At 38.6% G+C, this 17597-nt stretch overlaps 1 protein-coding gene across 1 annotated transcript in view; it reads right to left on the bottom strand.

Annotated features, from left to right (window-relative positions):
• hmcn1 (hemicentin 1) overlaps nt 1-16972 on the bottom strand; it is a 113157-nt gene extending 96185 nt beyond the window's left edge. Inside the window, exon 1 of the mRNA XM_088927975.1 lies at nt 16708-16972. Coding sequence (XP_088784101.1) covers nt 16708-16972 — 265 coding nt within the window. The remainder of the gene's footprint in view (nt 1-16707) is intronic.
• Between the last annotated feature and the right edge of the window lie 625 nt (nt 16973-17597).

Raw genomic sequence — 17597 nt, 5'->3', positions numbered from 1 at the left:
AATTAGATGTGAAGGAATGATATTCTAAGCATAATTTACTTTTACAAAGAAAATTCTAATCAAACCAGCTGAAAATGTTACAAAATCCAAATTCAATGGAGTTCAGCTTCATGACCAATTTGAAAATCACAGATACTAGGGTCTGGCAGCCAGCCCACAATTCACTGAGCTCTTATGTGGAAAACAACTCATAACATTTTATAATGACTAATCTAATACAACTCAAAAAATGCTCATAAACCAAACTAATACCACTTAAAATTAAAGTACACTTAATAATCTTAAGTACTCCTAACCACATCCCAAGTGGCAGGTTGATATCTTTACCACCGACTGAAAAGGTCCCAAGTTGTTTTCTCAAAGCAATTACCCGATTCTGTCTTATGCACAGAGCTGTGACAGTGCAATTAATCATTACAAGCATGACGTAAAATTTAGAATGCAGTGCATGCTCACATTCTTTATGTGTTTATACAATTACCTCTGTCTGCACAATGTGATATGCCTTTTTTGCCGATTATGTAGCCTATACAAAAGTTGTTGTTTTTTTTTAGACAGGGAGCTAATGAATTGAAGAACTGGTGCGGGGTACAGTCTGTAGTGCTATAGATGAGGTCTGTGCTGTGGTGCAGAAATCTTACACAGGACCATTAACTTTCCCACAGGAAGAGCTCTGGTTAATTTCACTGAAAAGAACCCAGAGGTCACCCAGTACACGGCGATATACAAATGCTGTTTACATGCACTTGCCATAGAGCAAACAATCAAGTCTTCGGTGGCACACATTCTGTTCAGATGAGATAGGATACTAAGGAACTGTATAAGAGGTACTGTTGATTCCTACCAGATGGCCAGATGGAATGAGGAGAGACATGAATGGTTTTCATCCACACAAAGATGTGAGTCAATGCTGCAGTCAATATCAAAACATTACCTAACGAATGGTACCCCACCATTCACTAAACCGTCTCATTCAGATAAGTCTATAACAGTCATACTTTATTAACCAACAGATGGGCTCTCTTACTGTGCAAAAAAAATATTTTGCTATGAAAATGGCCATAAGAACCAGTTGTTCCTTTTTGTGCAAAACAAACGGATTGTGGGACAATTTATGACCCACAATTACCCATTTGTAGTTATCAGTTGCTTATCTACTAATGGAGTTTGTAACAAAGTTTGGGAGGGATGACAACAACCAAGGTCTCCATCAGTCTGCTACTTTAGTAATTCTCCATGATGTCACTTCCTGTAAAACTATACATACTACAGTAAGCTCTCTCTCTTGCAGGCATTTGTCTTTTTGCATCCCTTCTCCACCCCCCAACTTTGTACCTACCCCTTGCTTATTTACTTCTCTTAATAAGCCAGGTGGGGTTAGCTTTTCAGCCTAGCAGGGTAAGTCCAAATTTCTTATGCCCATCTGTTCGATAAATATTCCTTAATACATTTTCTTATTGTTTTTTTCATGAACCAAAATTCAGGGTTCATGAAACACCTGGTGTTGTACATGAACACGAACTAAGGAGGAGGAACTAAAGTTGGCCAGTCAACTGACTGTCAGTTCTTGATGTTCAAAAAATATTTTGTGTGAAATTCATTTAAAACTGAAATGTTACCTTTGTACTACAGTGAAAAAGAGCTTCCTTGAACAGAGGAGCCCCAATGCCCCAAAGAGCTTTTCAGCCAGCTAATACCGCAGCCTAGCCAGACACAAAGCTGTAGATTCAAGACTTCAGCAAAGTCTGAGTTGCCACTGTCATTACTTTTAACATACAGACATGACATGTAACAGTAGAGGCAAACACAGACATGCAGTGATCAGAATCACTGTAGATCTTTTTCTGCTTTTTGGTAACAGCTGAAGCTTGGCCTCAAAAACAATCTGAGTGATTTAATACTGTACTAACCAGTAATAAAACTCAAACAATGCCTGGACACTTTGCAGTTCCCAAGTCCTCCTAAAATAAACTGCAATAAATAAAAGTAAATATTAACATACAAGACACACATGGGCCATGTAACAGAAATATAAAGTGTATTTCAAGAAACTAAAGGCTTCTTCCCAGGATCAAAGAAGACACACTTCAACTCATGTCCAATAACTTAAGAAATCCTTCAGTTAATTAGGCAGGCACCAGGAGAAACTGGCTTAATTAAAATCCTTAAAGAGATTAATGTGACCAAGGATGTCGTGTTTGTTACAAGTTCAAGTGCTTTTTGTTCTCTGACTTCATCAACCACTAATTGCTGGGATTTTACTGAAAAGCACAGGGACCTCACCAGAATGGTTTCAAGTATTTCAAAATGCCGTTTATTGTTTCTTTACTGTAATGGAAAACTTTCTGAAAAGGTTAGAAGATTTGTTAACAATTTTCAATTTGTCTGCTTCATCCGACTTTATTTTGTGGGGTTGATGATTGTAAAAACCAGTGTTTCTAGAGCTAAACATTTTAAGGCTTCAGATTGCAGGCAATCAAAATTGCAGCTTTAAATAACAGTCATGAGATGTTATGCAATTCAGCCCTTCTCCAAGGGTTAGTGGAGATCTAATGGCCACACAGTGAGCTTCCTTCTAAGGAACGCTGCTTTAAAGCCATTAAGTCTCAGTCAGGGAAGAGCTGACATGTAGATTTCTTCAGCTGGAGTATACCAACTACCTACCAAGTCACCATGATTTACTGAATTCACCCATATACAGTACACACATGATATTAGGATTTGCAAAGTCTCCGAGACCTTCATACTTTAAGATCTTTCTGAGTAGGAAGAGCAAAAAAAAAACTCAGGTGGGGATGCTCTGTTTAGCTCATAAATATCCTTTTACCATCATCAGTATGAACTTCTAGTTGTGAACAAAACCTGAATAAAAAGAACTGCATTATGGGAAGAGAGCTAATGGGTTCTCCTTGACTACCAGAGAAGGTGGGGATCAGTAACGAGGAAATGAAGCAGGCTCATTCATGGTATGCCATGATATTATAATATAATATTCATTTCGGCTCAGTCATGGTATGCCCTGGGGCCTGTTTCTTCAAGTGGAGACTGTTTCTAATTGTGTACAAATGACTGGTCTGACCATGACTGCTGAGCTATGCTCTATCTCTCAGGTCTTCATGAGGAAGGATGATTCTAAGATCCTTCAGGCCACCATCACTAAACTACAACCTAGTAAAACCCACAAGGAATGGCTCAACACAGCTTGGAGCTTCATCCTGTGCTTCGACCTATTATGTAAGGTGAGCTGCAGAGTCAGCAAGCAGGCAGGGTGTAACGGTAACAAGATGAGGTTTATTTGACACTTAAACATGTAAAAGAAAACAGGCTACAGAAGGCCTGTATAAGTATCGCCACATAATGTGAAAGAATATACCAACAGTATATTCTCAACAGTCAGATTCAGAATTCTTGCTTTGTTCAGTACTTAAAAGCACAACATTTTGTGATCTCTCAGAGGGATCACAACTACTGTCTTTATATCTTCTTTAGTTGCAGTTTTTATAAATACAAAAGTAACATTGAACATTGACCTAACGAACTAAACTTTAACAGTTAAACTGCTCACGTATGCTGACAAACATAATGTTAACATTTTTCAGACTTTTTTAAATTCATGAGGTAGGTTTTGATGCATCGGTTTTTCATCATTAAACTAATTACAGCTATCTTACTTCATTGCATTATTACAATGTTAAAGGTCATGAAGTATTGAACTTGTCTATATATGAATAAATAAAACTCAATATCTTAGTAAATAAACTCTAAATAAAGAACTCAATATCTGTGCCCCATTTACTTTGTCCCACTGGTCAAAAAAGAGCAATTCTTCATTGTCAGTCCTTAAAAATACTACCACACCATGCCATCTACCTATTAATAACAACCTAAAGTCATGTAGTGTTTGCAGAAATCCTGTGATATGAATCCCAAAGAATGCTAGGCTAAAGCTCAACTTAGATTTTCCTTGATAATAAACAAATGCAGATGTTGGCAATACAGATGTTTATGCAACATGAAAAACTTCATACTTGGATGAGTGAACGTCTGTTAAAGAGCCTGACTAAACTTAATGGAATTATTTTAACAGTCTGTGAATAGCGGATGTACACACAAACGCTGAAGCACAAAAACTAGGTTTGTGCATACAATCGAAATCGATTACAAAACTGCAGAGACAATAAAGATAAGTATGCTTCATTTCTGTAAAAGAGCATAGGTCTCTCATATTAAAAGACACATCATATGTAGCCTTCACAACTTTTATAATTTACGATATATATTGAATAGGCAAAAATAATCTAAAAATTGACAGCACTTACTATTGAGTAGTGACTAGTAATTATGTCACTCCTACAAAAAGTTCCCAATAACTGTTAAACTCATTAAAAGGTACAAATGTATTTCTGTGTTTGGAACCATGCAATAAACAATGAGAACAGTTGTGTAGAAATATTACATTTTGCATGAAAGGTGTGAAAATTGTATTCAGAGATACTAGTGGCTAATTCAAAATTAGAAATGCCAGCTTAAGATGAATAAGCAACAACAGGGATTTCTCTTTGATGATAATGCATTTTCTATTACCATGAGCCTCCTGAACATTATAAGAAATAATAAAAATCTATTTACTTGTCATCATTCTTGCTCATCATTAAAGTGTCTGTAAAATAGATTTTTTTACAAAGCATGATTCTACCTATCTATATATCCATGATTAACTCAAAACAAAGGATTTCTAGAAAGTTTTATCACCTCTATCATTGACTGTTCCAAAGATGTCTGAACCATTAAGTGGTTTCCAAGACCAATGTCAAATCGGTCCAAAAAGTCCAAATTCAAATTGAAGAATAAAATAGTTAGGGTATGCCTGTTTTTAAAATGAGTTTTAGTGTGCCTTCACCGAGACAGGAGGAGGATACTCTGGTCTCCTTCAAGTTTACTGTACCAAAATAGTCTCTTGAGTCCAAAGACAACATCTTGTGAAGGGAATTCTGTTTGGAGATCATGATGAGACTGATCTCTAAAAAACAAAGACAGAACTGATCAAATGCATCCTTTGATTCACCGATTAATACATGCAGAATAAAAACAACCTCAGCAAACAAGCCAAGAGGGCAGATGTAAGCAATTACAAACAAAACCTCCATGTTGCACACTGAAAAGTAAGGCAAATCCTAAGCAGGTTTGGCAGATATACTGGCTCCAAAACTTTAAAAGACAGCAAATTAAAATTAAAAACTTCTGTGTGGATGCTTTGTTTTGCATATGCTTTTATGTTAAGTTGTCCTCTGAGTCCAATTAATGTGAAGAGTATCACATAGTGAAAAATACCAAACAACGTCAATTACAAACACAACCAAAAGACAAAGAAATTAACATTGTCAGTTTTTGGAGAAATACACAAAATCTCGAAGTGAGGCAAAATTCTAAAAGAAACACACACCATGTGTCAGAGTGTAAATCAACAACAGAGGAATTTTAACTTCATAAGCTTTATATAACAACAAATTAATGGGAGATTAAATGAGACATCAGAAGAGAGACCAGAAGATGGACCACAGTGCAACAGTTAAACAAAGAGGGAACGCATAAAGCACAAAGTTTGCATTTAGTATTAATTACTGATTAATTATTTAATACTGATGCTGACCACAATGCTGATTTGTCACTCATCATAAAGGCAGCACAATACACCTGCATGAAAACCTTATTTGACAAAGCATCCAATCCATTTTCTTACTGCTTCATCCAATTCAGGGTCACAGGGGAACTGGCACCTATCCCAGCAAGCAACGGGCACAAGGCAGGGTAAATCCTGAACGCGATACCAGTCCATCGCAGGGTAGACACACAAACACGCATGCACTCACACGCTTACAACATGACTGATTTTCCCAGAAGCCAATTAACCTACCAGTATAGCTTTGGACCGTGGGAGGAAACCGGAGCACCTGGAGGAAACCCCCACAAACACAGGAGAACATACAAACTCCATGCAGACAGCACTCCAGGACCAGAATTGAACCCAGGGTGCACCACCGTGCTGCCCAGCTGACAAAGCAGATTAAAGAGATTACAATTGACCAGTGGTTTTGTGCACTTTTACAGCATGAAGAGAAGCACACCAAAATAAAACAGATTAAGGACATTTTTCCAAAAGGTAGAATGTGCCTGATATTATAAAACACTGTTTTAAACCTTTAGCAACACAGCTTCCGAGCATCAGCAGCAGGTGTTGTTGTGTGAGAATTAGTCAGGTGCCGTTCAATAGATCTCTCTGTGAGTTACTAAACACACCAATGGACCCAATGCAGTCTTCCACAACATTGTTGTCTAATGGAAAAGCACAAAAAATCCACATTTCCTTTCATGCTCTACTTGACACTGGAAACTACTTATTAAAGTCCTGTTTAGTCTTGAAAGCAGCAGCACCAGTGAGCGATTTCCCCAGTCTTTAGTGCTTATATGGAAATCCAAAGCAGCCACCGCATGGCCTGAAGCTGTGTCTGTCTCGGCATCTTAAAAGTCTGCCTTGATTAATACTTAACTTTTACCAAACTATTACTGTTGGACTGGTCTGTGCGCAGGCCCCCTCATTTTCTCTTGCTTTTAAGTAAGGGGAGACCACAAGTGAACAGTATGCATTACGGCCATCACTGGGATAGGTTCTCCAGCTCCACGCTTTGCACTGGCACATCAGGAAAACGAGGAGTTACTCAGATACACTTTCTAAACAGATAATTAACTTCACATGAAGCCTAAGAACACTAACAAATTTTGTTTATATAATGTATATGTCTATGTACATAGCCTTATAATGTGAAATAATTAAATCACTGCTTCAAAGGATTGGCTAAAATATTTTCACCTGAAAATAAGGTTCTGATAATGGGAAAAAGAAAAATATGACAGAGCTCTTGCTGCAAGTTAGAAAATAATGGGCCTGGGAAGAATATTACAGCAAAGCACATCATGGAATGTTATATCTTAATGAAAGGGTTTATCAAAGCAGTACGAAAAACTAGCATTCAAAACTCTCAGCTCACAATTCATCTTAATTAGTGTCTCTGTATTCAGACTGCTATGATATATTCAATACCAGCACACCACCTCAATGGCACTGAACGGAAAGAGAGAGCTTGGAACTTCATATTAGTCACGATCCAAGATGTGAACTACTATTTAAATATTCACAACTGTGCTTCAGAGTTTGTATTTCTCCCTCACTAACGTTATCCAAAAACATCAATTTCCTTTTCATGTGTATGTCTTCCTCTATCCCTAACCCATGAAAGGCCAGAAGATGGCACATTTGGTCAGCTAGTGGTGACCGGAGAGTAAGAATATAAAATAGCCAATTTAACTTAACCTGCACGTCTTTGAGAGGTGGGACGAAACAGGAGAACCCAAAGAAAACCCACAGAACTCTACTCGCACGATGCCACAGCCTGTTATCAAACCCCAGACCCAAGACTGCTTTGACTGACTCTGCTTTTGTACTCCATAATGAAAACAAAGTGTAATTATGCAGAAATTACAAATCTGCAAGGGTGCCTGGCCTATTGGACAGTACTGGCCAGGTCATGCAAACAGCTACTTCCTTTGGCAAACTGAAGAGCTGACCTCTGACACAAAATGGACAGCTGTTGACAGAAAACCCATGTTTGGGCAACAGAAATGCATCACAGCCTTTGCGATTCAATGGCCTGTGCCCTTGTCCTCAAAATTCACTCATACAAAGCCTCCACTCTCTGTTAAAAAAAAAAACAGCCGCAGACATGCCAATGAACTAGCTTTGGAGTGCTCAGGAAATGTTTCAGCAATATGCAGTCTCCCCTGGGATTCCGAGCCCCAGTTCAAGAAAACACTACAGAGTCTGAGCCATGAAAATTACAATGGCTTCCTCTGGGCCGCGGCGATAATTTAAACAATATGCCAGGACTCTGGCAAGTGAGAGCTATGACCTCAAGGGAGTTTCCGACTCTCTGGACTCTAACCTACATGAAAAATAAAAAGATTTGAAATACACTTCAACTAGGCTGCACTCCAGGTGGAGAACGAGTGCTGACTCTGGTCTAATTATGGAAAAAAAATATATTGTACAAGTATCCTCTGCCTTTTCAATATGGAACAGACATTATTCTACACCATCCCAACTATGAATCACCAATCGTAAATCAATCTTGCACACCAGTGATTCTCCATGGGGTGAAGAAGGGATTGTGGACACTGTACTCCAACATGCCCCGTGTCTTAGCCTCATGCTGTTTTACACAATCTGTGTATGCTCCATGTTGCCTCTTAGGAGAGTTTACAGAAGAGTGGGGTGTTTCTTACAGACCTCACTGAAAACTCCCAGGAGTCTGGTAATATCTCAGATAAATATAAGCAGGTACATCATTTGGTGATACATGATCACATGCTTGAAATACATTTTTACACATTTAATAATACAAATTTCTTACACTTAAATGGCACTTTTCTGGGGACTCCCACTTCATCCACCAGCCAGCCAAAGCACGCTAGAATGCTCACCGCAGGACACTGGGGTTAACACCCCTACTCTTTTCAAGACACACCCTGGGATTTTTAATGACCATGGAGATTCAGAAACCTCAGTTTTACATCTCATTGGAAGGAAGGCGCCTTTCTTTTCGCAGCATGAAGAACAATTGCCCCCATAACCATACTGTGGCATATGGACCCACACAGACTGCAGGAGGATCATCCATTACTGGTCCCACTAATACCTGCATTGTGTCTTATTTGGTTTATTTGGTCTTTATTTGGTCTTATTACTGCATAAATAAAATATATCATAGTTGATGAAAAACTTGAGCCTTAAGGTTTTTCTGATGCACTGACTGAATCTTCCACAGATCATTTTAAAACTCATTATGTGCAGAACTCAAATAAAACATGCTTCCGTAACTAATGTCTAGACATGTGTCTTGTTAGGTATCTTGTTTTGCCAGTAAAATTGCCTCACTGAGGAGGCATACAGCAAATAGAAAGAAATCGGGTGGGACAATTCTCAATTACACATCTCCAAAAAGGTCTTAAAGGGACAGTTACTGCTTTGTTTCCCTTAAGCTGTATCATCCTAAATCAGCGGCTGAAGACAGCAGCAGTCAAAGACAGCATGGATTTAATCTTGATATGTTTCATCCTTCTTCGCTCAATTTTCATTAACGATGAGACTTCTCCAAAGAAGACAAGGGCACATATTAAGCAGTAACCTGGTTTGTAGGCAAGCTCTTCTAGATATGAATCACATGCTTTCATCTTAAGGGATAAAGATTTTCTCCCCGCTGTTTTAAATCATAATCATACCTAACAATTTTTTAAAGATCTACATTTTATACACACATCCCTCTTCCTTTCACATTTAGCAGGATTATTATCACTCCTCTATTCCATCTCCACCTTTAAAGTTACCTCTTGGTAAACTCCTCTCTCCGCATGGCGGTCTCACGGGACTGGGCCCTGGAGAGCTATCTGCTTAGAGCTAGCAGGGTCTTCTTGTGTTTGCAGGGGTTTCTTCTGGGTGCTCTGGTTTTCTGTCACAGTCCAAAGCCTTGTAATGGACTGGAACTACACATGATAGAACTTCAGATATAGCTCCAAAGAATACCACCTCATCTGTGAAGCATGGCCTGGCTAAAAATTAAAGTTTTGCTGTCCCAAAATTTTTGGAGGGCACTGTAGTTTCCACATGTGTCCTCTGGGCCTTTTTCCATGTGTTATCTCATGACAGACTCATGATTTATTCTTGCTGATGTTCTCGAAGGCTAATAGACTTGTAATGGACTGGAGTTCCATCCAAGGTGTGCCCAAAACTTCCCTGTATAGGCTATTGTCTACCGTGACCCTGAGTTGGATCAGCAAGTATTGAATGTGATGTTATGATGGTGGTTCATGAAACTTCTGAAATGTTTAATTGTCACTGACTTGGTTCGGAGATTGGAACGGCACTGTATTTTCCCAGTGCTTTTCTGGAATGGATATGCTTAAATGTCCATGGAGTGCTACTGTATGTTAAATTAAGCCAAGAATTCCCAGAACTTAGACCAGGCATGTTTCTAATAAACTACCCCATGACACAGTGGATTTAAGCAGAGGTGTTTGTCATTATTAATGTGATCTTCTTAACGTGATTTTGCTGGGACTTTCCTCTTAAAAATCTCCCTGAGTCCACACACAAGCATGCACTCCTCCTGAGTTTCAGTATTAGACTTCATTACAGCTCTGCTATTTCCTCAGAGGATGCTTGACCTCAAAAACTTGTAAAACTTCACTATAAAAGGCACTGAATATCCTATCATAAACATAAGGCCAAAAACCAGGAAATCTGATACATTTCAGTTCACACGGTGCTCCAACTTCATCCCTAGGTACATAATCATCCAGAATAAGGATTACACCTTTGATTCCTGATGCAGTTCAGTAAATGACTAGCTTGCTTTGATAGTACCAACTACAAATACTAATCAGTTGTTTGGGAATCTCCTACATGACATAATATATTTTTCGTTTCATTTGAGTTGAAGGTCTACCATATAAAAGGAAAATGACATTTAAAATGTTTTTGATGCCCCAGGTACCCACAATACAGTGAACCGTGTTCAAAATTACAGACTGTGTTACCCAAGCATGCTCTAAGTCACATGAGAAACAGTATGATTACTGTGCACGCGAATGGCACAGACAGAGTTTTTGTTTTCTCAGGAATTCCAGCTTCATGGTATCACGGCTTACTTTGTTCATGATAACCCTTAGATCCTTGTAATTTAGACACGTTGACAGTTGAAAAAGATTTACACTATCCATAGCCTTTGAAGACACACAGATTTAAAAGACGTCCATCACTGCCACCCCTCCCATTTCAAAATATTTGTTTCACCATAAAACCACAAAGTATCCTTTGAGGTTTTAGCTAAAGAACTGAAAGATGTGATGCACTATGAATGACAGATTACTAGAGAAATTTCCTAAACGCTCACTACATTTCTAACTACCTGCCTGAATACTCAGCTTCACTATTATTAAACAGAAATGCGTAACAGTCACAACCTCAAGCTACAAAACAAGTCAGAAAGATGGAAAACGCTGAGAAGCTCAGAATTTTTTTTTAAATGCCAAAATACATTGCCATGTTACCTTGGTTTTAAACAGATTTTAACCCCACGCACATACACAGAATAATACAGACATATGAAATACCCATTAACACACAGAGAAAGACCCCAGAGGATCAAAGTTTTGCAAGCAATACTGTTGTAGCTTTGAGCAAGATAGTGTACTTTACTCTGATTGTGCTAATCCACCCAGGTGTGCAAATAAGCATCACAGTGTTTGCAGCATGCTAACCTGAGCTAGTGTATCCCATCCAAAGTGAACACCCTCTGCTTAATGTTATAAAATCTGCAGTAAATTCCAGCCCTGTGAGGCTTGGGAAGGATTGTATCTAACAGCTGTTTGATAAAAGTAGCTTTCGGTGATAGTGGCTAACTATTTCCAAGGATTTCAATCAGCCATTTCTTGACAGAAGACAGGGTATTGACCTCAATAGCATATTCTACTCCCATATGGTTACTCTCATAACCATTTACATTTTGTTTTGGGTAATTACATGCATATAAGAGAACATATTAGAACAAAAATCATACTTTGTGGGCAACCCTGTAATTTCAAGTGACCATACATGTTGGGACACATTCACTTGAAGCAAATTTCAGATTGTAAAAGTCAGTATTTGGTTGCTGCAGCCACTTTGAGTTCTGCCTATTCAAGGGGTGGCCTGACTTCAATTTCTTCTTCAGTCTGTAAAATGCATGCTCAATTAGATTTAAATCTGGAAATTGACTTGGCCTCTCCACTTTGAAAAGATTTTCCACTTTTTTTTTCCCCTTGATGAACTCTTTGGTTGCATTAGCTACAGTATATGTTTTAAAGGAGAATTACAGTCCCAATTTCTCAGACCAGTTATTAAATCCTGGTAACAAAATAAATTAATTGATGGTATCGCAATATTTAACCAATTTCGAATTAAGCACAAGATTGTAAACTTTGTGAAAGCACTGTATGGTCCCCGTGTTTTCGCAAAACACTAGTCTCGCCATGAGCACGAGTGAGAGTATGCCAGAATTGTGACTTAAACCAGCCCTTCCTGCTCACTAGTTGCTGTAATGACAAATGTAATGCGATGTATGTGCAAATAAGTACAGGTTTTGCAGCAGACATTTCACCGCAGAAATTTTCCAATGTCATGTCCATGCAGAGTTACCAAGTAAGTAGTTTTTATGGGCAAAACCGTCTTGAAATCGAGAGCAATATTTCTATTGAATTAAAACAGAGGTATTCACAATCTTGCTTGTTTACAATTCACATCACAGGAAGTCTGTTGCTTCGTTCTGAATCGCAGAGTATGGTGCTGCGCATACCAGGAAAAAATTGTCTATTTTGTCATGTAAATTGGAGGTTTTACAAGTTACTGTGTACATGTTACTTTTTATTGTGGTTTAAAAAGCACTCATCAATGCTAATTCGTTCTAACCCATAATATAAAAATAGCCTTGCTGTTCCCCTTCAAATCATTGTCATACTGTTGAAGCACAGCCCAATAAGTATGAAAACATTTTCTTCTATTTATACATACAAAATATTTCTGTAGACTTCAGGATGGATTGTGCTGCTGCCACCGTTAGTTATACCATTAATAAAAATGAGTGAGCCAATTCTATGCCCATGCCTGTGCCATGACATTACCTCCACCATTCTTTTGAATGTGCTTGGAAATACAAAGACAAGCCATGTTTTTGGAAAAAAGTTTTATGGACAGGCAAGACCAAGATAAACCTTTAGAAATGTGATGGGAAGGTTATTAAAGTCAATAAAGGAACTATGCATGATAGAACTTCAGATATAGCTCCAAAGAATACCACCTCATCTGTGAAGCATAGCCTGGCTAAAAATTAAAGTTCTGCTGTCCCAAAACTTTTAGAGGGCATTGTAGTTTCCACATTTGTCCTCTGGACCTTTTTCCATGTGTTATCTCATGACAGACTCATGATTTATTCTTGCTGATGTTCTCTAAGGCTAACAGCTCTTCTATTTACTTAGGACATCAAGCCAGGCTTTGAGGACTCCATTTCTTCCTACATGTAAGCATCTGTTTCCCCCCTGAATTCTGTCTACCACCCAGCTGTACCATGTGTGATCACTACCCGAGGATCATGCAGTACCTCCCCTCTGGGCTGGTTTTGTATTATTGCAGAATTTCACCACCCCACCAAGAAACACCACTTAACCTATTTATACAGTAATCTTCCTTAAGGGACTGTGTATTTTCAAACAGTAATGATAATAGCAGCAGCTGCTTTGTGCTTCCTGTGGTTGGGCGAATGTCATTGATTTTACTTCAGCTGTGTAATGACCAGCTACAGGAGAAAGGAGATGTGCCCTTGCTTGCGAAAACGAATGCTAGAATTTCTGGATGCGCTTAACTTTGATGAAATACTAAATTGCCCTTTTCTCAGAAATGTATAAACTGTTCCTCTGGTTTGGGATATTAACATTAGACATGCCATACACACAAGTATCTGACAGTCTGAATTAAGCTTTCCCAGCTAACGGATGTTTCCATATTGTTACTCCACTACCCTGAATGTTTTTCCATGTGTTTACTGATTGAGATTAGAAAGCAAATGGGACACTTGTGGTTTTGTGCCTTTTTAAAGGAGAGCCAAATAAAACAAGCTTCACTTCCTTATCACAGTGTGGGATGAAACCTAATGTAATTCACCAACATTTAAAAACTTTGGAAACTGGGACCACATTAAAAGAAAAACTCTAACAACAACAAAATGCCTTATAATAATTCTATACCTTATTTTTAGCTATATAGTTAGAGCACACATTTTTTTAAAGAATAGTTTTATAGATTGACAAGGAATGTTAGGGTTCTTTACTATGAAACAAAAATTAAAACAATCCTATTTATTCGTCTAACCAATGTGTTTTCAATGAATAAGCTTAATGACATTCATGTCCAAGACCGTGTATTGGACTAAGAAGTTCTTGAAAATGGACAAAGGGATGACTTTGGTGTCTTCTTGTAAAAATCATACAATTACATTTCTTGGATACTGATCTCTGTTGATAGAGTAAGAGAGATTATTGAAAGGCAACGCTAGCTCAGCAACTCTGTCTTTGAGAAATATTTAATGGACCCCTGTACTGCAATTACTATATTACATCAATTATATTTAATAAGATAAATGTGTTCAGTGCTGGGACCCTGGGTTGCTACCTGCATGGAGTTTGCATGTTCTCTCCATATTAGCATTAGTTTCCTCCGGGTGCTCCAATTTCCTCACACTGTCCAAAGACATACAGGTAGATTAATTGGCTTCTGGAAAAAATGGCTCTGGCACAAGTGGGTGCGTGTCTCGGTCTGTGCCTATTGTATATGTGCCCTGCGATGGATCAGCATCCTGTTCAGGGTGTTTTGGATAAAGTGGTTTGTACATGGATGGATTGGTATAAAATGTGTACAAATTATCAAGCCTGTTCCATCTACACCCCTTAGGGCTTTGAACACCAGAATTTCAAGTGACAATGAATGTTTAAAAGTTTGAGTCACTCCATTAGGGACTTTGCTCTTTACTTTGGGTGCCTGACACAACCCGTGATTACAGAATAAGGTAGTGCACAATGTAATACACGATGGACAGTTTCTTGTCTGAAATGGAGAAGGTGTTGTTATGAAAGCGCTACAGAATTACCAAACACTCCAGTTCAACAAAAAAAAAACCTTTTTAAAAACTCCATTACTGTACGGGCTCCTAACCTTCAGAAAGACCACTACTTAATTGTACTCTGCAATGCTTCCCAAAATGACAAGCATGTACAAAGCTATTGTAGACACTTACATTTCTAAAATGTTTGAATATACTGTGCATACCTCTCTGAAACAATTTGTTTTCATTGGCACACTATAGACTCAACACAAATTAAATCATTCAAAACTGCTTAAGGAATCTACCATAGTATAATAATAGTAACACAAGCTACACATCTGGAATACTCCTTCATAACCCTTTTTGAAGGACAGGAGCCCTGTGCAGCACCTCTTCTTTCTGCAAACCTCCAGCTTCAGTTACAGCTAAGAGTTATTTGATGTAATAACCAGATACCATGCATCTTGAAAGGAATTCCAAATGGCTCTTAAGCCAAGGTGGAAAATCAATTTGGAACACACTCTCAAGAGACAAGCTGTCTTTTCAGTGCTGCAGCGGATGTAATGATGCCATTCTGCAAAGGCAGTGTTTTACAGGAGCATCCCATGTGACTGTGACCATGCTGCTTTCTTCTGCTGACATGCATTTGCTGTTCACAAAGCAATTCTGTACAACACCTTTCCTCCTCCCCTAAACCAAAGACATGAAACAAGCCAGGTCTTTGTTTTGGGGAAGGTGGGATAGATAGGAGCATCCCTCCCCCTGTTTGTCTTCTAATTAAAGACTCGCAGACTCGCACTTTCCTGCTGTTAAGCTCCAGCCCATTCGTCAGCAAACCTTTCTCACACTTTTCCAGCTGTTGCTTTACTGTGCTCTCCGGTTTACAATACAGCGCATTCCTTAATAACTTCCAACAATACGGCCAGGTATCTGGGACCTCGGTTAGCACCTGACTGACTGTAGCATTAGATTAAATTACTGTTTCTTCTAAAGCGTGAGATGATTTGGCAAATTACTTCGGTTATTTTTACATTGCTGTACTGCAACACCATGATTATTAGGATCTTTCTGAAAGGTATTTGTGTGATAATGTGTACTCGCAATTAGAAACATAAAACAAGAAAAATGTCAGGGTGTGGACTCTATAGTATATACAGTAAACAGAAGTGAAAGTGAATGTACTGCACCCGGTGGAATTAAGTTACCTGCGAAGTAATTCTTTACAAACACGGCACGACGACCCCACCCACACTGTCACCTGCTTGGCTTTTAATACATTAATACATTTAATACGTTTAATACATTGCACAGAAACCTTGCACCTTATTTTCTGGAGCTGTAACAGGAAGCCGTTTTGTAATTTCTCAGTGTATTTGCATTGTCACTTCATAGTCATATACTGTAACATCATTATTTATGTTCTAAATTCAAAGCAAAGACAATACAGTATAAGCGAGAGACCAAAAGATTCGAGAGTTTTTAAAGTGTCAAGGTGTTTGTTAGCCTCTTAGCTTTCTAAGGAAGGCAGAAGTGATTTTGCACACTAGTGGGTTATTTTGCAATTTTACTTAATTTACATTGAAAACAGCTGTTCTACGGTTCTATGGTCGGTATGCTCCTAACACAGTAGTTTAATTCACGCACACGAAGATTAACATAGATTTCATTTGGGTAATAAAACATTTAAATAGCTCAGGAAACAAAAAATATAGATTATGTTTTTAGGAGAGCCTTGACAGCTCGTAAAACGTACAGAAAATATTACTGCTGGACTCTCCACGGATGTAGACATAAATTCGGACAGACTTAAAACAGGCGTTGTTATAAACTGATCCCATTTTCAACAACAACAATAATATATTAATAATAGGTGTCTGGTGAACTGTATTTAACGTTATATGAAAATGCGTGCATAATATCACTTTAATTGTTTGATTTATGCACAACTAGGAATATTATCCCTTACCTGGGTCATGGAAAGGGACCAGGGCAAAGTTATATAAAGGCTTCTTTGGTCTGCTCAGTGATGTCTCCAAAATCTTCGATGCGCCTTCAATAACCTGCACCAAGTCGTCATACATGGATCCTGTCACATCAAAGACGAACGCCAAGGTAGAAGCCCCCTCTGGAATTTCGTCCTTTGTTCCATCGCTGCTTGTATCCTGTGCGACTGATAGTGCCAGCAGGAGCGGTACTGCCACACACAAACGGGACAAATGTCTTAAGCCCATTTCGGACCTCTGGTCGATGTGGAATTTTGTGCACCAAAATAAAACGTCAGGGTGAATATCCTGAGGTTAAGAAGGACATTTGATTCAACACATGCCAACAGGATGCTAATTAAAAACGTTAAAAAAAAGATATGCCAATTAAACTTTTGTCCCAACAGGGCTGAAAAGCCGATCTCTGATGCTGTCCTTGTTCTCAATGAGGCTGTGTTTCTCTGCCTGACCTCGGTCGATGTGGGGACTAGCTGATCTCCCTGTAAAACATTTGTGCTCTACAGCAACAGCCGACTTGGAAGCGCTTGCTCCCGATTAGCAGCCCACACTCAGCTCAGGCTCTCAAGAAGGCAAGATGATTCCTTATACAGAGCAGCTGTTCTCTGATTGGACCGGTGGTTTTGGGGGTTTCAAAAGGCCCACTTCTAAAGAAGTAGGCTATTCTCACTCCGGATGTACTGAAGACCCTTCCCAGTAACTCTTCAGTATAATGTTGTTGTTTTTTGTGTGAAATAGGCTTTATAGAGAGTATTGCATTGCAGTCCAGTTATTGTAGAATCCCAAATAACAATCGCCTATACTCCACTCACAGACGCAAAAAAGGAGAGAATTACTTCTAATGACTTAAAAAGAA

The sequence above is a fragment of the Atractosteus spatula genome, chromosome 11, assembly GCF_055471065.1.
Source record: "Atractosteus spatula isolate fAtrSpa1 chromosome 11, fAtrSpa1.hap1, whole genome shotgun sequence".
NCBI lineage: Eukaryota > Metazoa > Chordata > Actinopteri > Semionotiformes > Lepisosteidae > Atractosteus > Atractosteus spatula.
Note: the sequence above shows the minus strand (reverse complement) of the source record. Positions and strands in the feature narration are given on the sequence as shown.